The sequence below is a fragment of the Amblyomma mixtum genome, chromosome 3 (assembly GCF_055824585.1).
Source record: "Amblyomma mixtum isolate Tamu chromosome 3, ASM5582458v1, whole genome shotgun sequence".
NCBI classification, from domain to species: domain Eukaryota; kingdom Metazoa; phylum Arthropoda; class Arachnida; order Ixodida; family Ixodidae; genus Amblyomma; species Amblyomma mixtum.
Genome location: NC_143014.1, coordinates 16,184,738 through 16,210,662, shown reverse-complemented (window position 1 = coordinate 16,210,662; position 25,925 = coordinate 16,184,738). Strand labels below are relative to the sequence as shown.

General features: G+C 45.5%; 1 protein-coding gene and 1 long non-coding RNA gene across 7 annotated transcripts in view; both read right to left on the bottom strand.

Moving 5' to 3' along the window:
- Window positions 1-11,548, bottom strand: part of abs (ATP-dependent RNA helicase abstrakt) — a 56,901-nt gene extending 45,353 nt beyond the window's left edge. The window contains exons 1-3 of one of the 2 annotated variants that reach the window (XM_089578251.1): window positions 11,392-11,548; window positions 10,609-10,698; window positions 3,391-3,550 (exon numbers count right to left, since the gene is read on the bottom strand). In XM_089578251.1, coding sequence (XP_089434377.1) covers window positions 3,391-3,550; window positions 10,609-10,698; window positions 11,392-11,457 — 316 coding nt within the window. In that variant the 5' untranslated portion in view covers window positions 11,458-11,548. Of the gene's footprint in view, window positions 1-3,390; window positions 3,614-10,608; window positions 10,699-11,391 lie in introns of both variants that reach the window. The other variant, XM_089578252.1, reaches the window with a different exon arrangement.
- Window positions 11,549-15,409: 3,861 nt separating this feature from the next.
- LOC149349316 (uncharacterized) lies at window positions 15,410-20,930 on the bottom strand. 5 transcript variants are annotated; one of them, XR_016290028.1, is made up of 5 exons: window positions 18,930-20,930; window positions 18,696-18,769; window positions 18,252-18,347; window positions 17,838-17,989; window positions 15,410-17,361 (listed from the first exon to the last, which is right to left on the bottom strand). It is a non-coding gene; the product is annotated as an uncharacterized LOC149349316 (long non-coding RNA). The 5 variants fall into 5 exon arrangements; XR_016290030.1 differs by having other exon boundaries at window positions 15,410-17,989; window positions 18,930-19,088; window positions 20,085-20,930; XR_016290029.1 differs by having other exon boundaries at window positions 15,410-17,989; window positions 18,930-19,088; window positions 20,115-20,930.
- Window positions 20,931-25,925: the final 4,995 nt, after the last annotated feature.

Genomic DNA, 25,925 nt, shown 5'->3' with positions numbered 1-25,925 from the left:
CCGGTGCTCTACCTCTGAGCTACGGCGACGGCTGTCAAACCTTCTGCTTTCGGGGGTATTTATGTTTACAAATAACCTAACCTTGAGAGTGTTCATCAGCGCCACCCACGTTCGTAAGCGGCGAACGTGGAACGTCCCGAGTTACCGCTGGTGTGACGTAGAACGCCATCGAACGGCGAGGGTGGAAGCTGTGTGAGAACCCTCTTATGCTTCCTATGGCGTCAAGGCTGCCAGAACCGAGGCCCTCGCTAAGCAATTAAGCAAACAAGGGGAGGGGAATGAGGGGCTCGTTATAAATATGAGAGAAGCCAACAGCCACAGAAACCAAGGAGCACAGGGGATTTTTTTGAATTTTTTTCGATGGCGTTCTACGTCACACCTGCGGTAAATGAGGACGTTCCACGTCCGCCGCTTATGAACGTGGGTGGCGCTGATGAACACTCTCAAGGTTAGGTTACTTGTAAACATAAATACCCCCGAAAGCAGAAGGTTTGACAGCCGTCGCCGTAGCTCAGAGGTAGAGCACCGGACGCGTAATTCGGAGGTCGTGGGTTCGGATCCCACCGGCGGCATGTGGTTGTTTTTTCTTCTGCTTTTCTAATCAATTAGCTTTAAGCGACAACATATTCAGTAATATTCTTACTTGATCAACACCACAAAAAAAAAATTCAAAAAAATCCCCTGTGCTTCTTGGTTTCTGTGGCTGTTGGCTTCTCTCATACATAGATGATTTGCCACGTAGGGCTCCTTCAAGTACGTCATAGAAACAAAAATCTCTGGAGCTACCGAAAAGCGTGCTTGGTTTTGACGCCCTTTCCGGGCTTGAGCCAAGCTTGTGCACTTTGAGAACTCGGCCAAGTAGTTCAGGTTCTTCGCGTGGGCAACAGAAGGCCCTGCCGCGTCCGATGCAATCAAATAATAACGGCCAAAGTGCAGCTCTACAATGCCCACATCTGGACACAGGAAGAACCCAAGCATCCAAATGAAGTACTTGAGATCCCACCTTACACTAATTACTGCCGATAAGTGGACAGTAATTGTTTTAGCAGTAAGCATTAGAACTCTGCGTATATGAGCTTGAGCTATGTAGGTATTGGTTTATTGGGGTTTAACGTCCCAAAGCGCCTCAGGCTGTGAGGGACGCTGAGCTATGTAGGAGGCATGGCAAGAGACATGCAGAAATTTGATCAAAGGAACCAACACAACCCGTTTGCACCCACGAAGAGCCTGTGCATCATGCCAACGGTTAATTGGTAAGGCGAGCACTGCCATTCCCTGGCCAGTGGAATGCCCCGCTTCGGTTGCACTCGCATGATGCCTTATGCAGCCTCACCCTCGAGCATCTTTGACATTGAATATCTGCTTCCCTCAGCTGTCAACAACGTGAAAATAGCTAAGCGGATACCGCTGTCTCGAAACACATGTGGCAAACTTGGCTGTCATGTCCACCCACCACTCACATCTACTTACAACTACGCACGTCAACTCACATCCACTCATCACTCATGTCAACTCACCACTCACCTCTGCTCACACTCACATCCAATCACTCACACTTATGATCACCCACACTTCCAGCCACTCGCGCCCACAACCACTCACTCACACTCACAGCCGTGTGCGTGAGTGTGCCGACCTATGGTCCAGGGTAAACAGCATGATCAGCAAATAAAAGCTACTGCTGGCCACTGAAAGAGAGGCTGCCCTCGAGAGACAACGCGACAATAAGCGGCCGCAAGCCTGAACAAGGCAACATTCTTTTTTCTACAGACTTGAAGGCTTCTGTGGTCCAGATAGGCCTGGATGTGGCATTTCACCTGCAGCATGCACTGGCAGGCCCCTTTGGTCTAGTGCCCAGCCACTGATGATGCAGCCCTGCACAGGACAGCTGGGCTCTCTGCTAGCTGGTTCATTGTCGTTTGAGGGACAACACAGGCACTGAGGATCAAGTCAGTGCTCATGTTTTTCACCGTCCTGCGCTGCTTTACCCTAACCCAAAAATGGCACAATGCAGGACAAGGGCCTCTCCCTCCCGGCACACTGTGGCCCCCCTGCTCATCTGCTCTGTGGGAATTCCTCATGATCACCTACTGATGTACTGCAGCAGCCAAGCATGGGCTATATAATGATACCCATTTATCCTTTGCACAAGAGAGGATCACAAATGATGTTTGTTGTTTCTGTAAAAAAAAGAAAACTTCTTTCTTTGCAGCTTTCCAGAACTACCTTGTTCCTGTAAAAATATTAATAAAAGTTTCAGAACCTTGTCTCTTTCTGGCCATTTCGTCTCACATGTGCCTGCTGCTCCGGGGGCGTAGCCAGTGGGGGGTGTTTCGGTGTCAAAACACCCCCCTCCCTCCCCTCCTTTTTTTTGACACATGCTATTTACGCATCACATCGATATATTAAAATGAAGATTGAGAAGGTTCTTGAGAAGATTGATATACATTGTCGCGGCTCTATAATAGGAAGCGGAACTTATTGCTGAGAAGAGACACTTCTTCCCTACCCCACAACGTATGGCACTCCTTTTAACTGTAGGCCCAGTTCACCCAATTCAACATACTTTTTCACGTAAGCCTACTTTTTCACCCTTTGCATTGTCCTCAAAACTATCCTGAAAATAAAAAGTACTTTTTTTTAAGCACCTCTGCGGCCACGCGCATGTTCACATGCATGGAGTAGAAGTTTCGACAAATGCCATTCATTTGCAGATGCTGACTTTGTTATAGAGCAGAAGCTTTTGTGTAATTGTATATCGTATGAAAATATTTTAAATTGCCAAGAGTTTTTTGGTTGGTTGGTTTATGGGGTTTAACGTCCCAAAGCGACTAAGGCTATGAGAGACGCCGTAGTGGAGGGCTCCGGAAATTTCAACCACCTGGGGTTCTTTAGAGTTTTTTGTACGCGCTTTTTTTTTTTTTGTGAGAAAAGAAATGCCCTTTAAGAGTCAAGTCCGCAGAGTTCTGTGTGCACTCATATTTTTGAATAGATATTACAAAACAACTGTCCCTTTAGCAGAAAAATGACTAAGATATTGTATGGGCACAGGCTCTCTTTCCTTTTATTGTTTACCGGTTGCGTGAAACACCTCCTGAAAAAGATTTCTGGCTGCACCACTGCATTGCTATTATATTAAGCATTTTGCAATTACAAGGCAAAGTGAAAATTCCACAACTATTCACTGTAGTTCCACACAGACAACCTCATGAGGGCCATACTTTATGAAGATATCTACAAAGTGGGAGCCACTGCATTAAGGTGGGCACACAGCAATACCCATGCAAGAACATTTGCAATAACCACCTGGATAAAAGGTAACAAATTTACTCGTGCAACACTGAAAACTGTTCAGTGGCACAAATATGTATGGATGTGCACTCTGCTGACCTTCGGCCTTCTTCTTGAGCTCGGTGTGCTGGTCAAGCAGACTGATGTTTGACTTTCGTCCATATTCATCCCGCTGGTCATCATCTTCCTCGGTGGCAGTGCTGGATTTGTCCCGCTTTTCCTCCAGCAGAATGGCATGCAGGCGGCCCAGCCTGCTGAGCTGCAGGCCAATGGATGCCAATTTCACCAGCCAGGATGACATCAGGCTTCAGACATGTGACAGCTTCGTCAACCAGAAAACGATTTAATCAAGGAAGTACAAGCATACTGTTCTACGCAGAAACAACATCCCTCACAGCAAAAGGCCTGCCATACAGGTAAGCAAATTCACAACTTCATTACCACTAGCGAAGCCAGCAGTGAGCCCAAGTCTCTTGACATGTGTTTTGTTCTTTGTCTTGTCATAAGTGATAAATTCCGAGCACATGGCATTTCCCTTCTGTTAAAATACCAGACTTAAAAGGACCCCAGGAAGAATTGCAAGGTGGCTTGTATCGGTAGATAACAGCGCTCCAATAACAAAGAGGGCACTTTCACTGAAAACTGAGGTTTTATAAGCCGAAAAAAGTCAGCAAAAGAAACAGAATACAGGTACTTTCGCCACCAGGCATTTTCATAAGCAAACTGCAATGACGCCAATGCAATTTTTTGTTTGCGTGTCTTCGAAGCCAGGCCACACTACTATCCTCTTTCGCCCAGCAACCACGGAGTCCAGAACAGTTCCGACGTCACCATCATCACGCATTGAAATGAGTGGCAGGAAATTCCAAATCCCTCAGCAACGAATATGTATTTTACTGTCACACAAACGTCAACTCAGCCACAGAAAGCCAAGAAATACATTTCACTAAGAAAATAAATGAATGAAGTTGTCCTCTGTGTCCTGACACTGAAAGCAAGCATGGAGTTGGGCAAGGCTGCATTAAATGATGAGTGACGTTCTGGTTTGGTTTATGGGGTTCTAACGTCCCAAAGCGACTCAGGCTATGAGAGGCGCCGTAGTAAAGGGCTCCAGAAGTTTCGACCACCTGGGGTTCTTTAACGTGCACTGACATCGCACAGTACACAGGCCTCTAGAATTTCGCCTCCATTGAAATTCAACTACCGCGGCCGGGATTGAACCCACGTCTGGCGTCAGGAGCCAAGCGCCATAACCACTCAGCCACCACGGCGGCCCCATGGGAGTGACGTGGCAGAGAAAACCGCAAATGGAGGTCCAGACATAACTATGCCATTCTTGTCATGTATTGGCCTCCGTTACTTTCAGCAGATTAGAGAGTGCATCAGTTAAAATGGGAAACACCTTGAATAACTCTGTTTCTGGATGTTCATCTTGAAACAGAGCTGGCCAAGCAGTGCACAAACAACAACAAAAACAAAGAAAGCCACAGACTACTCAGCATTTTCTGCCAAAATATTCTTGCTGTAATGGATCCCACTGATTGCCCTAGCAGGCAAGTGGATTGCATCAAACGCAAGGTCCTTCTAAGGGCTTTCCTCGCAACAGTTGCGCCACAAGACGGCGTCTGCAAGTCAGATCAGCCTGCAAGCAGTGACAGCCTTGAAATAAAAAAAAAAAACTAGAAAACTGCCAAGAGCAGTGTGCATTTACCGCACATAGATGAACCCAACATTCATGTTGAATTCAGTACAACGGAACTGACGGTGCAAAAAAAGAAAAACATCATTGCTGATGCAACATTTCACTCTGCCGGATTTTTGTTCATATGAACCAAGCATAGCTCAAATCTAGAATTGTACGTTAAGGTGGCGGTTCCACTGCCGCCATCTTGCGAGTAGTTCAGATTCTGCCACCAGGCTACAACACTGATCCATCACTGAGAAAGTGTCTACCCATCTTGGCCCCGAGCGACCCCAGACTGGTTTTGGTTGAGATGTTGAGATACGTGTCCGGTCCTTTCTTGACCCGTGCTGCGTGAAGGCTTTTCTTTTGTTGCTGCGCCTGCCTTCAGAGGATTACAAACGAACCGTGGCAAACCCGGCTGCTAGTCCCCGTCGTGCGTGGGGGGAGGTGTTGGCTGGGGTGGTTCGGCATGCTTCTTGCTCTGCCTGACGCTTGCCAAAGCGAGTGGGACTTCCTTTATTCGGTCTATGGTGCCGGAAGGGTGAAGGGAAAAAGTTGGAGAGCCGGGACAAAGAGGGTACCGTCATTGTCCAAACGGCGTCAGAGGTGGGGCGATCCTTGTTCCGGATAAGGATGCCCAGCACGGGAACAGAGGACCGTTTCCTTCCCTTTGTTGAGTAGCCACAGAAAGCTGTACCATCGATGTTACTATCTGGAGGGCCTCCTTTGAGGGTATGTGCCGTTTCGTTCTTGAGTTTTATCTGTCGTGACATATATTAGTGGAAGCAAAGAAAAAGAAAAAAAATAATGCTGCCCAGCCCGCATCGCAAAAGGCACAATGTCGATACAGTGGAAACTTGGGAGAGTTAGTGATAATTGTCGACATAATTGCACAGCGCAAATTACTAAGTAAGCGAAAAGAGAAAGCGGACGCCAAAAATAAGAAAGGCGTGATATCAAGCAAATTATTTATGTTTATGTCCCATGTATATATTATTAGCGTTTTGGTTTTTTTTCAATGAACCTTACAGTTGAAATCGGTTCCTTTCTTGTGTCCTTCCTTCTGCCTGCCCTCGTCTTTTGCGCGTGCAATCACTTCGTCACTGTTGATGCATAGTAATATTAGTAGTAGTCGGAACACTCCTGGTCTAGAGTGTAACCTGCCAACTCTAGCGCTCAAAAATATATATATATTTATCAAATGATATTACATCTATGATAACAAAACGATAACAAAGACAGCTATACAATTTAGTGAACACTCGGCGGATGCCTGTCCAACCTTATAAACTATGGTTGGTAAAGAAAAAGGTAGAGAGAAGTGGGCAATTGTCAATTTCTGTTTACCTTGAGATGAATCGACATTGCGCAAGAGACGTGAATTGCTATTGAGAGGGTTAGCACCGCAGGGTGTCGGAATGTGTTCACCTCAGAAGAAAATATTCGTCGTACATGCGGCGGCACCTTGCAACCAATTCCGATCAACTTAGACAGAATTTTGCCAAGGTTCACAAAAATGCAGTACAGATGCATACCATTCACGAGGCGGACTCAGACTAAGCATTGTACGAAGAAAGGGGGGGGGAGGTGTGCAGGAACGCTGCCAAAAAAAAGGGTCGGCTACAAAGCGATAGTTCTGTAGGCACCTAGGGCGACCCCCTCCCCTCTCCCGTTTGGACCCTCAACTGCTTGCTCTTATTTATGTTAGACGTACGTCTTTCTTGCATCCAGTTTACATCATTAGGTTGCTTATTCCCTCCAGAATTTTCCATCTCGTGCTGAAATGTATATCTTTCTTGCCTTGCGTCGATTTGCCCCAATTTGGGTTGAATCAAAGATGGAAAAAGCGCGCGCGCGCGTGGGTGTGTATGCGTGCGTGTCCACAAGCGCGTACCTGGAAACTGAAGGAGCAGCTGCTATTTTCACACCATCTATTGTCTGGCAACTATAGCCTCGTTTACATGAACCTGACTTCGGCGGGTCGAGCCAGGAGATCGAGTTGAGAAAGGTCAGCCCAACTTGACGACTGCGTGTTTACATGAACTCGATTTTAGCGAGTCGAGACCGGTTCAACAGCAGCGGCACCAAGCGTCGAGCGGTGCAGCGAAACAGGGCAGTGGCAGCCTGGAAGATTGCGGCATGCACGGCTGCCTCGGAGGCGCTACGGCGCAAGCGAATCACAGGTTCGCGTTTATCACCTCCCCTTCCACTAACCCGACTCCGACTCCATCCGGTTTACATGCTATCTGCTGTTGGCGTCGAGTGAGTCAACTCACCCCCTGCAGCGGAGTTGACTGGACACGCTCCCTCGACTCCCGGACCCGACTTTTAGGTGTTTACAGGAACCCAGTAACCGGTTTTCAGCTCAAATCCTCAACTCAACCCGTCAGGTAAACACCGCTTATAACATGCTTGTAATCATTTTCCGAGAATTCCTTTTCCTGCGGCGCTAGTCTACCCCACCCGCAGGAGGGGCGCGCACCTTTTGGCTCAGCTGGAAAGAGAAGGGGGCGGTCCTTTGTGCCAGTTCCGAAAGAGGGAACTTCTCAGTGCTATAGTCGGTTACAACTGAAGAACGAAGCGGCACATACAACTCAGGGGAGCCCCCCAGCCAGTCACGTCGATTTCTGTGGCTGTGCATGCAGCCAAGTCTGCGAAAGAGAGGGAAGGAGACGGCGTTTTGTCCCCGTGTCGCCGAGAGTGGAATGTTCTTTGTTCGGGATAAGGCTGCGCATAGCCTTAGCTGCATAGCCAGTAGTAGTTTATTAAAATAATAATAACACAAAAAGAAAGGAAAAGATTTTGCTGCCCCCGCATCTGGCATCGTCTCTAGGAGCACCTGAGCAGGGGCACCAGTAAGGAAAGGGATAACGAGCTGACAGGTAGGAGAGAAATAAAAGTGTGAAAAGACAGGGAGAAAGGAGAAGGTAGGTGTGGTAGGAAGCAGTAGGTGTGGCGCCCGCGTCTATTGTCTCAGCTGCACTGGCCACTACATGGGGGAGGGAGCTGGGGCGCCTCTTTCGCATATGTCCGCGTGAGAGCGTTTTTTTGCGCAAAAGCGCTGAGTGCTCTCGGTGGGTCATGCTCGGCATCAGACGGTCGTGGCGGCTTCAGTCTCCACCGGTGCTGTCGCGGCGCACCGGTGGACCGGTGGAGACCGAACAGAAAACTGTTCGGTCGATGCGCTTGGCTGGGCGGTCTCCTTTGATGGGCATGTGCTGCTTCGTTCTTGAGTTGTACCGGACTTATATACCACATGGATTCATTTCAGCGGTGGAACATGGCGCTCTATAAACCACGGCATTCGTTTGAAAAAATTGCGAGTCTAGTTCAGGAAAACTGCACCTGCTCCATGGTTAGTGCTGAAATAGTGCAGCTGCAGCCGCCATGGAAGCAGATGATGGTTTGCTGGTTGTGATAAACGGCGGAGACTCAAGTAATTTTCACTTGTCGACAAGCTAGAAAGCTGCTCGAGTTCTCCAAAGAAACGGATCGAGGCTGGTTCATGGCAACATGTTATTGTGATGTGCTGTTTGCACATTTCTTCATGAGATACGAGATGTTGGCAGCCGCTGATGTAGGCTGTAAACAGCTGGCTGCAATTCACTGGCATCTCAAAGGCTAGCGACGACCAGGCTTGCACTCTACCATCCGTTTTGGAAGCAGACATTACGAAACTGCGCTCAAAGTGCCGGAACTAGCGGTACACACCCGCCGCACCGCCGCTGCCGCAGAACTTTGCTGAACTGGTGCAGTGAGTGCAGGCGAATCGAGCGCTCTCCAACTTCCCCTCCACAGCGCTAGCTGGAACAACGAACAACCGGCAGCACGAAGCGAAAGCCTGTCTCTTTCCCTTTCCTGTCGCTTAAACAATGCCAAAGCTGCCCTCGAAAAATAATATGACGCCCTGAATGCGTTTCGTAGCGCCAGGTGAAAAAAATTGGCAGTGGCTTAGCTCTGCTATGCCTGGATATACGTAGCGTAAAGCGCTCCGGTGTTTCGGCCGCACGTTTCGCCTTGGCTCGATTGCTCCTACGCTGCTCGACGGCGAATTGCCAGGCGACAACCTCGGGATCGGAAGAATTTAAATTTTCCAGTCTTCTGCGCCGTTTGGCAGCGGCTCGACTCTCGTTAGCTTACCAGAGCTTGCATGTCGAGCGCGACCGTCTTTTCTCCGCGCACCCTCCTCGTGCATGCGCAGTAGCGCGCGGCGCAACTGTCGTAAACACGGCTCCGGCCAGCGCCTCCTAGAGGAGGCGCTGCTCCGGCTAAAGGTCACGCGTCGGAGAGGAGCGCACGCCGGCGGCGAGGAGCTTGCACCGGCTGTGGCGAGGAGGCGACGCACCTGCGCCTCTCGTGACGTCACGCGGTTTTCGCGCATGCGCAGAACGGGCGGCGCGCACACACACACACGCAAAACTCTGCTCTGACCCGCGTAGTGTGGCTTTACGCTACAAAACAATCCAGCAAAGCAATATGGCGGAAATCTGCTTGGAAGTTCGACACACACTACAGAGGGCAAAATGGAGGGAACGTGCAAACATCGTAGAGATATCGTTCCTTCTCGTGAACACCTCCTGATTTTAAATGTTTAGCAGCGCCACACTCGTTATTTTTTTGAACTGATTATTTAGTACACGTACGTTGGTGTAGATGGCGCTACTTACTACATTTGTCTACATTTATCGCATGTCCCTGCGTTATTGCTATTATTGTTTGCATTTTGTGGACTTTGTTCTTGGTAATCGTTACAAGTTGATTAAAAGAATGAGAGACAGACATTTTAAGAGCATATTTGGCAGAAAAAAAGAAGCCGCGGAACGTTTCCAAGAGCTTGTGCCCTTCATAAGGAGAGCAAAAAAGGTAGCTAAAATCAACTGGACATTGCACATTCCCTAAAAGCCGTAGAGTAAAGGCGATGCTTAGCCGCGTAGAGCGAAGTATTAAGTTTCTTCACGCAAAATCTCAGAACTGCCACGTGCTGGTTACCTGAACAGTATTGCATTCCGTTTTTAACTATTTCGAAAAAATGCCAACTTTGATCGGGAATAACTTTTAAACTAAACAAGGCAGATGGATGAAATTTTCAGAATGGAAGAGCGATTAGACGGTCTCAAACTGTACAAAAAGTCGCCACAGTGCAATGCATATCCCAAAAGTTATTGCAGATTACATTGTTCTGTTTTCTATGCTTTTCAAACACGCGTGGCTAATAAACTAACCTATACACGTACTTCTAAATGCTTAAAAACGTTCACTAGCATCAGATCTCAAAGTATCTCGAAAGATTTTTTTCTAGGTGCAAGAGGTTTTTCACAATTTTGCATTTCCTGAGACAAGTTGAGCTCAACTGCCAGTTTTCACCTTTGCGTTTTCTTTTACAGTTGAAATAAATTTGCAGCTATCGTTAAACCAAATGCATATTTTGAAAGCAGAGAAAACTAGCTTTTCAGTGATATCTGAACCATATTTATGAAGCGAACGAGCGAGGTACAGTCGACGTACAAACATCACCAAAAATGGTTCCCGCTCACCGTCAGAGTGGGACCGCCACCTTAATAAGGTCTCATTTTTGGCAACCTCTGACATTTACTAGAATGCCAATACAGGCAACTTAAAAAACAGCGACATGCCTGTTGCTTCCGTCGCTCCTTCAAGGGCACATATGGAGCGTAGTCACTGTCAGAGTCACTACTGCTTTTGCTTTCTTCTCTTCGGAATCTCTGAAAAACAAAGTCCAAATCAGCCAACCCAACACAATTTACATCGTCTCTTCATTGTCGATTAGGTGACACTTATTTTGATGCACAAATTCACCAATTTAGGCAGATAAAACCCTGAAACCATCTACACCATGCAAATTCTGTACCTGCCTACCAGGTTTCTCATCGAACCAATGAATCATTAACTGCACATTCAAGAATCTGAAACGTTTTCACTTTTATCTTAAAGACAAATCGACAGTAAAACTGACCCTGTCCTTTTCGATGCAGAGGCATCCAAGTTGCACAATTCATAAAAGACCATTAAAAATACACCCCGCGACATGCTGACGCGTTCTTTAATTCATGCTAGCATGCGCTGCAAAAGGCGACGAAAAAACGGGTGCGATTCGCGCACACAATGCTTCACGTTTGCCGAACAGGACAAAGGATTGCAGAAACTGAGCACGGAAGAGACGGAGCACCTGACATATATGTATGAAGTCCAATCAATCGTTTAATACAACTTCGAACACTTTAATAACCAGCAAAGCAAACCAGAAGCGCGACTCGGATAACGGCTAACGGCGGGGAGAGAGGGAAACCATACAGAGTTCAAGCGCACTGCAACTGGACGCATTTCGAGCCCACCTGTGCCCCCACCCCGCTTCAGAGCGCAGCATCCTTACAATGAACATTACAGGCACAACGTACTTTTCTTGTCGTAGGCTGCGCATGACCATTTTCCGGGTCGGCGTTCTCACATTCTGCCCCGTCCATTTTACGCCAGCCTCCAGGATCATAGAGTAATAGTAAGAAACTCTATGTCCAGGATGGATGGATGGATGGATGGATGATAATGGCTTTACCCTTTGTACCGGGCGGTAGCTTTCGCCACCTAGCCTATACTTCCCCCATTGTTAATTTATTTTATTTCCCTTTCTTTCCCTTTCGCTCTTACAATGTCTAATCTGTCCATCCTTTTCCCCTCCAAATTCACCCCTCCCTTGATTTCCGCCACCAATCCTCCAACCTCCCCTTCGTCACTGTCACGCTTTTCCCATCCACTCGCCCGTCTTCCCCAGTAAATCCCAGCGCTATCTCTATGGCTGTTGCTGCCCCCTCTGGGAGGCTCTGGGAGGGCAGTTCTGCGCACCTCAGAACCAAGTGCTCTATGATCTCCGTTTCCGTTTTACAAGCAGAGCACAAAATATCCACTTCTTCAAATTTGGACCTATACGTTTTAGAGCGCAGCTCTTTGGCGTCCGTTCCTGGGTTTCGCGTCGTCGTCGGCGTCGGCGTCGGCCTCGTAACCAGCTCCGCCCCCAATGTCACGCTTTTCGAAATCATAGAGTTTCTTACTATTACCTAGAGGGAAAGCTGGCAAGCCGTCTATGGAAGTTTGCATGGAGACCCCACGTGACCACCTCAGCCACCATGGGCGCTCAAAGCATCATGGGGCGGTGAGCTACTTGTTGCGGAACTGTAACTTTTGGCCAAAAAATAATAAAAAAATAAAGCTGTTTGATAGCTACAAACGTCCTAACATTCAATATCTTGTCTAATGATTGCAACAAACGAGCAGAAAAGCATTTAAGTGCAAAGTTTGCCTAAAATAAGACATGACTAGCTTTCCTATTGGCCAAGTGATGAACACTAAAAAAACTAATATTTCGTAATTAACAGGCGCACTTTTAAAAGTAAATATGTTTTCAAAAAAAATTTTGTTGTTTAGATACTTTAAGAGGTTTTTTAATGGCATTTCGGAAGAGTAAAACCTTTTATTGGCGTCGTGTGTCGTCGCGTTTTCACTACTATGGCTTTTGCACACTGCGTTCGCGCGAAAGTCGTCTGCGCACACACGAACTACGTTTTCGGAATGAAACGCCTTAGTACTGCCACTCTGTGTTCCCGAAAAACTACGACTGTGCCGCAACAAGTAGCTCACCGCCCCATGATGCTTTGAGCGTCCATGTTGGCTGAAGTGCAGCGCCGCCAGCTTTCCCTCTAGGTAGTAGTAAGAAACTCTATGGTCGAAATGCTCGTGACGTCACAGTGCGCGAATTTCAAATGGGGCCAATTGTACTTTGGCTAGTAACCATGCAACCAATCAAAGGGATCGTATAGTGATGCTGCAACTAAGTTGCACTGAGTTTAGTTAATTGCTTAATTAATCAATTAGCCTAATTAATATAGAGGAGAATGAAGAGGTCAGAAGAAAAGAAAAGAAAGACGCGAGCCGCAGCGACAACAGCGTCCGCGGAAGGAGACGCTGCTGAAAAAAAACAGATAAGTACGAAGCCGCGTTCCCTCCACCACCACGCACTTCCCCACTCAGTAAGACGTTGCTCGTTTCATATACGTTGTGTCGAACATCCTAGACAGTTCCAACAATTGGCAGGTTAATGACAGAACACGATGGATAGAAAAGCAAGAATTTAAATATGAAATAGCCTAATTAACCTTTCTAGTTAGACCGCATAAATCAATAAATCCGAGAACGAAATTGGTCGAGTTGGGGAATCGAACCAGGGTCTCCGGAGTGCGATACGAGCACGCTAGCCACTCCGTAATGCCAGCTGAATGGTTTGGAATGAACAAAGGCGCGTCTAGCTAATACGGCGTCTTCGTTCACTCCCATCTTCCCCCTTTCCCTTACGGCGAGGTGCAGGTGTCCACCCAGATATGCGAGAGAGGTACATTTCCTTTCCTCAAAAAATAAATTTACCGTCCAGCAAGGCGTACAGCCGAATTGGCGATGGCGTTCTGTGGACTCCCTGGCAGCGTTGCAAGACGCTGTCGCGTTCCACTCTTACAGGCGAAGCTTAACATGTTAACCACACATCAGTAACACACGCAGACAGCCAATGGACGCGTCATTCGCTGGCAGCACTTGATTCATCATTCACAACCACATTCTTAACGTACGCTCCCTTGCCGCACATGCCAAGGACGTACACCACGATCACATTCTGCGCCATTCCTCTGTACTTTGCTTTGCTGAAACCTGGATGGATCCCGAAGAGCCTCTCGAAATCATAGATTTCCTATACTGCTGTGGTGCTCGCAGAGACCACAACAGAGCGGCGGGAGTCGCTATCTACTTGCGCACAGGTCTCTCTGCAATAGCAGTCGAAATGTTTGGCACGTCACATGAAGTTGGCGAACTGTGCGCCGCAAAGTTGCCCAACGGCTTGCTGGTAGTAGCTGCCTACTTCGCCCCTACCGCACTCACGAAAGACGTCGTGCACATCCTGCAACTCGCATTAACCGTCCATCGATCCACACCGATGTCAGTAGTGGGGGACTTTAATGTTGACATAAAGACAAGCAGCAATTTCCTAACACTCATGCGGGAGAACATCCCGTTCCTCTCGCTCGTAACGCGTCCCACGGCTGTGACAACCTCGCGAGGCACTTGTATAGATCTCGTCTTTGAGAATCAAGCATTGGTGTACCAAGTCGAACATATATCAGTCTATTTCTCCGACCACAAAGCTTCCTTCATGACTGTCAAGAACTGTTAGTGGAGTCTTTGTTAAAGGAATACGTGTGAAAAATAAAAAAAAAAATTCTGTGATAGCGCATACATGTGTTGCTCGATTTCTTTGCCTCAATCTATCGAAAAGGTGAAACAGCTTATTTGCTGCGCTCAAATTTCGCATTAGGAAGTAACGTAATCGTCGGTAATTTTTTGTTCTCAGAGTCCCTGTCCTAGCCTCAAAAAGCAGTGAACTGCCCCGCGAATTATCATATAACCGCTCTTTTTTGATGTCCTGTTTTCGTGTCCTATATATGCCTAGCGCCGATTTTTCCTGCATTCTTTCTTTCCGTCTCCATTACCTCCGCTTTCACGTTATAGTCGGATACAACTTAAGTCTGCAGTGAAGCTCCGCCCACATTCAACCTTCGCGCACAGAATTCCTCCACAACGAAAAAGTAGACCGCTGCTTAAACGCTTCTTGTTACGTAAGCAAGAAGCTTATCACAATAAAAAAAATTATGAGCTCTATAGTTTTGATACATGGATTGTTTGATATAGTCAAACATTAAAAAGCTGATTTCGTTTACAGTTGCGATTGGCCAGCGGAGTAATACAGGATGCCGCGGAACGCGTCCCAGTGTTAGCAACTGCTGTTTTTTTAAGTTGTATCCTACTATAGTATTTTGTTGCATCCCATCCCTCACCCGTAAATACTTCGTTGAATGGTCAGCCCTCTCCTTGAAATACTTCGTTCTTAGCTTTCGGGTTCACACGGCAAATTTAATGTCATTCCCATCGAATGACGTTCGTTCAAAATCCCAGACAACACACCTACATCCTAAGGACGTCCTTGGGAAGTCCGCGGCAGGACTTTACGCACATCCCGCGGATGTCCCGAAAAAATCCTGAAAACATCCGAAGTGAAACGCCGAAAGAAGTCCTTCGGATGTCTGACAAGTACATTTTTGGGACCTTCGCAGGACTGCAACAGGACGTTACTATTTTAATTTTTTCCTTGGCCAGGACCCAATATAACCTCGTGTCCTTTTCAAAAGTGTCGCTACTGGTCACGCATGACTGACCAAAATACCAAAAGCAGAAGCAGTGCCTCATAGCCGCAACAGAACCAGCTTCCGCTTCTGGCATTTCGGCCAACTGCCTATGGCCGAGAGCGATGCTATAGTAAAAACGACACAAAGTTAGAACACAGGCCTGGATTATGCTGCAGAGTGATTTAAAACACAAAGCTTTGGCTAAAATAGTTTTATTCAAATATATGGGGCATGCTGATGATCAGGCCGAATGCTGATTCACAGCTGAATTTTATTTTTTAATAACAGAACATGAAACAGAACTCACATAAAGGAAGCACTAACACAGCTTTAACAGCTCCTCTCAGCCATTTCTCGTTATTAAGAGCAAGTTCATGGATGGTGTGCACATAGACCTTGCTTCGCAATGTGTGTAATAGGTTTCATTAATTATGTTTAGCTTGTCAGGTTAGTATGAGCCAACATTATCACATTTTCAAACTTGAAGCAGTAGGATTCCGATACAATAGGTAGCCAAGCCAACCCCAGATGCAGAGTTGCAAAATAGAGAGATGCAAAATAACTATACGGCTAAAACAGCAGTCATATAAGTCATGTAAGGTCTAAACAGGCTTCGGGATGATTATCTTGGTCAGAACAAAAAATATTAATTGCACTGCAAAGGGCATGACATTAAAACAAACAGTAGCGGCATACTGTAAGGCATGAATATTATATGACTGTCTCATAAATAATGAACGCAACAAAACACAAATATGCCACTCAGTGCCTCATTGGTCAGATGGTGCTCGGCTGCTGACCCAAAAGACGCGGGTTTGATCCCAGCCATTGCAGTCCCATTTCGAAGGAGGTGAGAAGTTGAGAGGCCAGTGTACTGTGCGATGTCAGTGCATGCTAGAGGACTCCAGGTAGTCGAAATTATCTGGAGCCCTCCACTATGGCATACCTTATAGCCTGGGTCGCTTTGGGATGTAAAACGCCAAAAACCAAACTAAAAACACAAATGCAACTTTTTTTTACTGAAACAACAATACAAGCATACGCAGCAGAGGTGAAAAAATCTCTATCACACTGCACGTAGCATAGCTAAAATGAAGAAAATTATGTGACTGCAATAAGGCAACTATTGTCTTATTTAGAATAATCAATATTCTTAAAACACAAATGACCCTTTCTTGCTATAACAGCAATACAACCCAACTACACAGATTACAAATTAAAATAATAACATAACCACTATCTGTAAGGATCAAATTTCAGCAAGCATGCAACTAGAGATAAAAGCAGGCATATAGCTGTGCATAAGTAGTAGGTGGCCTTCACGGCAATTAGCATGGTCAGAAGATAAACATTTCAGTCAAGCTGCATGTGGAATGACAGGTTGTCTGACTGCTACAAGGTACAGGAACCGTACTTGTCTCATTCAAAACAATAAAGATTATTAAATCACAAATGAGCCTTTTTTTCGCTATAACAGCAATACATGCACACAGATCAAAGGTTGAAATATTGACACAAGCACAACCATTCAGAATCACATTTCAGCAAGCACAGGACTAGAAATAAAAAGCACGTTTAAGTGTGCATAAGGAGTAGATGGGCTTTAAGGCAACTAGCACGGCCAGAAGAAAAAAATCTAAAACACGCTGCATATAGTATGACATTAACATTAACAAGTTATAAGACTGCTACAAGCCACAGGAACTATGGTCGTCTCTTACATAGACAATAAAAGTCATTAAAATCCACATATCCTCTTTTTTTTTGCTGGAACAGCAATACAAACGCACTACGGGGGTGAAAATTAACTCTAGTAGTAGCAGTCAGGAACAAATGTACACAAGCGTAGTGGGACTAGAGACCATAACAGCAAGTATAGCTCGATACAAGCAAATTTCAAATGGGCAACAAAATCCCCAGCTTGGTCAGAGAAAAAGAAATTGTTCATGCGCAAAGCATCGCATTTCTAGACACTTAAGCATACTACAACTGCTAGGTATCAATAAAGTGACACGTTCAAGATATTGCTCGGCTTCTCATTCTAGGCAGTCTTCTTTTCGGTTCTGCTATAGTGTCATCGAAAAGAAGATTCATGTATACATGTAAAGCAGAAATCCTGCCACCTGGGCCAATGCTGAAATAGGCTGCCTTGCTGGAAGGAAGACAAAAAAAACCCAATACATATAGACACTTCTTTCAGTTCACCTTTTTTTAATCACTGACTGCATTTGAAAAAAAAAAAAAAACTTGCAGCACAATATACAAATGGCAGCACCTTCACATGGTGTTGGCACCAAATGGTACTTGCGGCAAGGAATTAATCCTTGCACAAGTAAATGTACATACTTCCAGGAGTAAAACCACCACAAACAGACGGCCAAGTAAAGAGAGGTGCGTGAAGACTTCCATGATTCTACATTCCATGATTCTACCTAACTACACAGGCTGATATGCAGAAGTTTTCACGGTATCTATTGAAATAATCTACTGAATTCTGTGCTCTCTCAAAATCAATCATCTCTCAGCACAGTGTCACAGGAAAAATATCAACAGTTTGGAATGAAAAATCCTCAACCCAAGATAAAAAATCAATAAAAAATGTAGCACACTACCAACACACTCACCATTGTTTTCTCAGGAGCACAGCTTTGTTCCCCAGTTTTCTTGCGCATTACCCGTTCAGTTGCATGCCGAAACCATGACATGGCTGCCTTTTCGATTTCTTTCAGCGTAGTTTGCTGTGCCTGAGTTGAGGTCTGCTGGTCGGTTAGGCAACCTATATACAAATGAGAGGGTATATGTTATGTATTTTTTATAGAAAAATATATCTCACCTCTAAAAATTTTTTTACCCAAACTTTACTGCATTTCTTTAATTTTGAACCAGCAGGCAAAGGGCATGGGCTTGAGTAACAAAGGATGGCATATTTCTACACATCTTATTACCAATTCCATTGCTCGACCATGCCTTCTGTGCAGGCAGTATGAAAACAGTCCCAAATGCACACTATGAAAGCTGTAATTCTAGCTTGTTCTAACCTGTGGTAACATTCATGGCACTGCAGCCATGAGCCAATGAACCAGATGACAACAAAAATCCATGTGGGTAGTTGTGAACTGCGTGAATGTGCAGATCTGAAAATAAACAATGAAAATTTGGCATTTTTTTTTCGAAGCAAATATCACTGGTCTTGACGCAATCCTACCAAGAGCTACAAATTCAATTATATGCACTTAATGTAGATATTGATTCTGTGATCTTATTTATATTCGAAGTCTTAAAGGGATACAGACACAGTGTTTTGAGGTGTTCATTTTTCTGCTTTTAATGAGACGTAAAAGCCTTTTAATCATGGAAATGAGCTTAAATATCTAGTCCACAGTGTGAACAGTTAAACTGTTTTATATGAGTACTTTTGGTCTCTGTCAGGTCAATGCCAGTGCTGGAGTCCATTATGGCATCATGTGATGGTTAGGACTTACCCCACGTGTTGCTAGTGACTCTGCCAACCAGTCCATATATAGATGATAGATGTCAGCATTGGCTAACAGCTCCTCTGCAAATGATTTTTGGCATGTGGAATCAGCGAAATCAGAGAATTTGGAATAGTAAAACCCTTTGTGCCCACGACACAGATCGGATCACTTATTTGAGTTTAAAATTTTACACCTGTGCTCCTTTAAGATTTGAAATAGCTTCCTCCAAATAATACTTACTGCACATGATTTTGCATATATTCAGCTCACAGAGCCTGTTCTTCCCTTGGCACCATACCAGCTGTAGCTAGAAGCCAGTTCAGATGTTAGAATACTTCGCAGAATGTGAGATGTCTTTTCTCTTGCAGTGTCTCCATCTTGCACAGTCATGTGATTTCTCTAGATCAAAACAGAATTAGGTTCGAAATCAGACCAAGAAAATAAAATCAGGATTTCTAAAGTTAACAGTGGGGAACTCTATTGCTATAGTCAGTTTTAATCATATTGAAGGCAGCTGGCATGCTGTTGTCAGGTATCCCTAGGCAGTACAATTAAACATGCATATACCCTCCATTATGAGCCGTCCATATGACACAGGGGCAGATTTGGCCCTCGCCAGCAAAAAATTCATATGTAAAAACATGCATGACCTCATTTTTTGGATGCAAAAGGCCCAAACAACACATATAGTTCAAATGAAATTGCAATAGTTGTCTTCAATACTATATATATCGAGGTTACAAACCAATAAAAGAAAATCTATGCGCATGCAACAGTTATAAACAGAATACAAAATTAAAACAGCCCCGGCCCGGCTCAGTGGTTACTGCGCTCGGCTGCTGTCCCGAAAGGTGCGGGTTTGATCCACGCCGCGGCGGCCGAATTTCGTTGGAGGTGAAATTCTAGAGGCTCGTGTACTGTGCGATGTCAGTGCCCGTTAAAGAACCCCAGGTGGTAGAAATTTCCGGAGCCCTTCACTACGGTGTCCCTCTGAGCCCGAGTTGCTTTGGGACGTTCAACCCAAACAAATCAATAAACCAAATCAAAATTAGAACAGGAACTTTAGGCGCATATTCAGTCGAATGTTGAAGGCACGGAACATGCGACGAGCTAGGATCTAGTTGCTCTTGCGACTTTGCAGCAGCACACGGATCAGGAAGGGTCGTATGCAACACCATCGCCAGCAGCCGACGCTATTAGCATCACGACGTGCCTCTCGGCGTGTACGCCTGTAAGCAGTACTCCTCGGCACCGTAGCCATTATGCTGTCACCAGATTAATATACTGGCCCCCAGTAAGCTTCTGCTCATGTTAAGCCAGCATCAGTCACTGAACTTTAATACCGCCGCTAAAATTACTTCAAAAGCTAGAAATCACGCTACACGGCTCACACACCAGGCGAGGACTACCGACTGCCACTTATACTTTCACTTGCCGCATGTGCCATCCGTGTTTCCCGCTGCTGGAACCTTGCTGAACACGTAAAAAAAATTACACTCGTTACGCAACCAACATGCAGTAGGAGCGTCAATAATTACCTGAAATTTTGGTCCAAAAAACGGAAAACTGGCTAATACACGCCTCAAACCATTTTCCTCCATGCCTCAAACCTTCAGTAGTGCGATGACGATGGTGGTGTCATTGAGCTAATGAGCAAAGATCATTTTTAAGCAACATGCACCTAAGACAAAAATAAAACTGTGATCTTAAATAAACAAAACCCAAAAAATAAACAAACCCCAAAAATAAACAAACCCTAAAAAAGGATGTGTGTTATTAATTTTCATGATCACTGCTCTAAGAGCACGAAAAAGTTGCCAGTTGTTGTTGCTGTGGTGTCACTGTCATCGTCAGTGGCTGTTATGGTCGGAAGGCGGGAATACAATTTTGCGTCAAGGTGGTTATGTTGTGAGCTTGGAGGAGAAGAGTGTAAGCTCACCCTCGATAGCTATAACAAAACGGGAATTAGACTATTTGAGCCAGGTTCAGTTAGAGTAATTAGGTCGCCCTTCCCTAATTTCGAAGTTTTAAAGTTTAGGGTTTCTGTATTCAGCTAATGGCCCTTTTGGAATTGCTTATTTTCGTCCTGCTTTTAACGGTTTTTTGGCTCTTTCAAAAAATAAGTACTGGGTTGTGTATTACTTTGTGACATCTTGCGCTTATACATCGCATGGATTATTGTTTACTTGTTCTAAACAGCTGTATCAAGCCCGCTTGCCAAAGACGTCGGAAAAGGACAGTGGAGCGTGCCACTCGAGCGGTCATGAGAATTGTATGGCCATCTGCACGATTCAGACCCTCTGAATATAAACACTTCCTTATAACAACCGATCTGCGACTGTTTTCGGGATGATCCCACCGCGGCTTTTATACGGACGTCATGTCCGTATAACGTTCGAGCCGCGACTGTTCCCGGGATAATCCCAGTGCGGACTTCATACGGATGTCCCAGGGACGTCCTGTTAGGGATGTGGGACGTGCGTACATTTTTGGGACGTCCTACGGATCTTTGGTGTTGTCTGGGATGACATTAGTTTGCTGCCACACGAGAAAATATGTCATTCGATGGAAACGACATTAGGTACCGAATGAGTTTACAGAACTCATTAGCTAGCGATCTCCGAGCTAATGTGTTCCCTCGACACCAGAGACTTGGTGAGAATATACACCGAAGAACATGATTACAAAAACGTCACAAGCACTGTAATATTTCCGCGTCCGTATGATTGTGCGGTCGTTCATTTATGTACATAAAAATGCCAAACAGAATTAGAAAAAATAAAACTCACTCTCGCTACCAGCCTTGCATGGTTAACATTCACAACATGGCGACGCCCAGCTCGCCCGCTTCGGACCGAATACTGCGTTGCCGCTGCATTTTTCGACGCGATAGCTTGCTCTAAACGGTTGTATTCGCTTTTATTTTGTGCATTCTCATCCCTCCGTAACAATATAGGTTTGAAATATGAGTCGCTTTTGAGATAAATTTCAGAATTTCTTGGTGCTAGGCTTAACTATGAACGGCGTACCAACGTTACTATCGCGCGTTGCGTAAATCAGAGAAAATCGGAAAAAAATTCTTTCGGCCTAACCGCACGTTTGTTCGGGCTCAAATTTCGCACAGAGGTTGCATTTGGCGGTCAGTTTTGTTTTATACCACATTTAGGTGGGGTGCTTGCCTGATTCGGTCAGAATTATTTGGAAATCCCCATCGTCTGTGGCGACGGAGAACCAAAATCGAAAGACTTCGCAGCAATGGTACGCGTTGCGCCATCTCGTAGCCACCGGAGAAACGAGCCCTCTACCGAGGACGGCTGCGCGGTAGAGGGCTCGTTTCTCCGGTGGCTACGAGATGGCGCAACGCGTACCATTGCTGCGAAGTCTTTCGATTTTGGTTCTCCGTCGCCACAGACGATGGGGATTTCCAAATAATTCTGACCGAATCAGGCAAGTACCCCACCTAAATGTGGTATAAAACAAAACTGACCGCCAAATGCAACCTCTGTGCGAAATTTGAGCCCGAACAAACGTGCGGTTAGGCCGAAAGAATTTTTTTCCGATTTTCTCTGATTTACGCAACAGTCTGTAGAACAAACTCAGTTTCACAGCTCTGCCCGGAGAGCTGTCCCAAGTGGCGGTCGCGCGAACTAGTGGCGCTGCGATCGAGTCTTGCTCCCTCGTCGCCGCTCGCTGGCCCTGTTGCGCCCTTTTTAAAGAGAGCGCTCGCGACAGCCGTTTTGTGTCGTCTGCTTCTCGGTTAATTTTAAGGCGAAAGCCTTTAATGCCTCATACTGTCGTTAGCAGCCGTGTCGGCAGATGTGCCCTCGTTTCGGCCAACGTTTTTAGATCCCTTTCAGTTCGAAAGCTGCGGTGCGCGGATTGTCGCCTTCCCGTTTCCTGCCGCGCGGTGGCGCTCGCCACGCTGTTTGCCCGACCAGCGTGGCCCTTCGCGCCTACGCCATCGTCGCCGCCGCCTGATTTGGAGCAGCCAGCAGATATCAGCATGGAAGATATCAGCTCTCCTGTGCCAGTTGTTGGCAGTGACGCTTATCTTACATTATACAAAAGCTTCAAGCAAGGGTGCTTAAAGCATCCCACCAAAATGATGCTAGAGTTTACCAACATTGTAAACTAAGCAATCTCGAATTCTTTGAAAGAAGGTCCCGTTTTTGAGGACATTTTTTGGGAGGTGCTAGACGAGCAGCAATTGCAAAACCTTGCTCGGCTTGGATGTGCAGAGCATATGGCCACTTTTACATGCCAACTGCTGCATTTTGTCATAGTGAAACGCATGCACTTCTATGCTAGAGACAACTGTCGGCTGGAGAACAGAAAAAAGGTTATTGCAAATAAAAAAGCTCGCCTTCTGTAGCCATTCCCTCCGTGCTTCCGATTTAGTGTGTGCATTTAATGCTTGTCTGTGTTCAATGAAATTAACATTCTAAAAATGAAAGTGCAGGACGCTGCTCCCGTCTGTGCGATCATTGCAAATAAAAAGCTCTTCTATAGTTATTCCATCCCTGCATCCAGCTAAGTGTGTCTGCATTTATAGTTGTGTTCACTGAAATTGGCATTCTAAAGAACGTGCAAAATGCTGCTGGTATGTGCGGTGCTTCGTTGATAATATAGCGCGGAATTTCGTGACTGATCTAGAAGTGGAACATCGCTAGTTTTAACCTTTCATTGATGTTTCGTGCATTCTACCGAAAAAATATTGATAGCTTTACTCCAACATACGCATAGCGCTAAACGTCGCGAACGCGATGCGATAAAGCGCAATGCAAACGATTGGTATTTTGCGAACTGGCATCACCCTGCGCTTTATCTCACCCTTACTAGCCATGCGAAACATTTATTTAACCATGAGACTGAAGTTTCAACGTGACAGCTACAAAAGTGCAGCAAATTTGAGTTCGACGTGTTCGCTCCCAATGTTATCGCGGATGAGAACAGGCTGTCACAGCAACTGCCAAGCGCGAGCGCTCCGGCGGCTCCGGGCCGACAGCGACAGCAGCGCCGCGTGGTGAGTGGAAGCGGACGGGGGCCGCTTTCTCGGGCTCGGCCCGGGGGAGCTTGCAAACTGAAAGGGATCTAAAAACGTTGGTTTCAGCGTCACTACTTAAAAAAAATTCAGGGGGTACTTTGGCTCTCTAAAGTGCTGTAAGGCGAAAGCGTTTCCTGGCCAGTTTGTTTTTATTTACTTTTTTAGTTTTTCATATTTTGTTTCTTATTTATTTTTTGCTACTTTCCTTAATTTTATTGTTTTTACTTTTATTTTCACATCTTATTTTTATTTTCTTTTTATTTTTGTTTATTTTCTTATTTCTATTTTTATTTTCCTGACTTTACTCCTTTTATTGCGCCTTTTAGATGCGCATTTTAGATGCGCCTTTATTCATGCTGGAACCTTGAACCTTTTAAGCAGTGACGCCGAAAGGCGGACGAATCTGCTGACGCGTCTGTCGACACGGCTGCCGACGCGTCTGTCGACACTTCTGCCAACGCGTCTGTCGACACTCCTGCCGACGCGTCTGTCGACACTTCTGCCGACGCGTCTGTCGACACTTCTGCCGACGCGTCTGTCGACACTTCTGCCGACGCGTCTGTCGACACTTATGCCGACGCGTCTGTCGACACGGCTGCCGACGCGTCTGCTAACGACAGTTAAAGGCTTTCGCCTTAGAAACTGTCGAGGCTGAGAATCTAACCAGGGCCTTTGGCATTTGAAGTCACTACTCATTTGGCATTTCAACTAGCCATTAACTCATGACTAGTTAGTCATGATTGGTTAATGACTTACTATTCAGTCATGACTGGTCAGTCATTAATCACTCATGACCTGTTAATCATGATTGACTAGTTATTCATTAACCAGTCATTACTAGTCATGACTGGTTAGTCATTACTCATGACTGGTTAGCCATGGCTAACCATGACTAATGATGCATTGGTCATGACTGGTTAGTCATTAAGCAGTCGACTAGTTATGACTGGTTATTACGAACTAGTCATGTTAATTACAAACTAGTCATGTCTGGTTAATGACTGGCTAGTCATGACTAACCAGTCAACTACTAATGACTGGTTAATGACTAACTTGTCATGACTGCTTAATAACTAACCAGTCATGACAATTAGTAATTGGTCATGGTTAGTCATGATTAATATGTCATGACTAACCATGACTAATGGCTAACCAGTCATGACTAGCCATGACTGGTTAATTACTAACTAGTCATCACTAACCATTAATGACTATTTGGGTCATGAATTGACCCATGACTTACTAGTCATGATTGGTTATTGACTAACTAGTCATGATTGCTTATTGACTAACTAGTAATGTCTGGTTAATGACTAGCTATTCATGACTAACCAGTGATGACAAACCAGTCATGACTGCTGGTAATGTGGGTCATGACTAGACAGTCATTAACCAGACATGACTAGTTAGTCAATAAGCAATCATGACTAGTTAGTCAATAACCAATCATGACTAGTAAGTCATGGGTCAACTCATGACCCAATTAATCATTAATGGTTAGTCATGCCTAGTTAGTAATTAACCACTCATGGCTAGTCATGACTGGTTAGCCATTATTCATGACGGATTAATCATGACTAACCATAACCAATTACTAATTGTCATGACTGGTTAGTTATTAAGCAGTCATGACAAGTTAGTCATTAACCAGCCATTCGTAGTTGACCGGTTAGTCATGACTGGTTTGTCATGACTAGCCAGTCATTAAACGGACATAACTAGTTCGTTATTAATCAATCATGACTAGTTATTCATGGGTCATGACTAATTAGTCTCGACCCAATTTGTCATGGCTAGCCAAACCAAGTCGCCCCATAGCCGCCTCGTGTGTGCCAACGGCCGAGCGGCCAAAGTTGCGTGGAAAGGCTTTCGCCTCGCGCACTTTAGATCGTCAAAGTGGCCCCTGAATTTTTTTTTAGTATTTTGTGACATCGGGCCTCTTCATGCTGACCTGCTTTGCACCGGGATGCAATAGCGGGTATCCCAACGATGACTCCACGGACAGTCATTTCAGCGTTTTTGCAATTTTTTCATAATATTAACAGCCTAATTTCGCATCACACAAACGTGTTCTCCAAGATAACACGCAGCTTCGAAGCAAAAGCTGCCGTAATGGAAGTATTATTTTACTGCAGCCATGTAGAGCCCGAATGCAGCTCGCCAAAACCTCATATGTGCCGGCCGCTCCACGC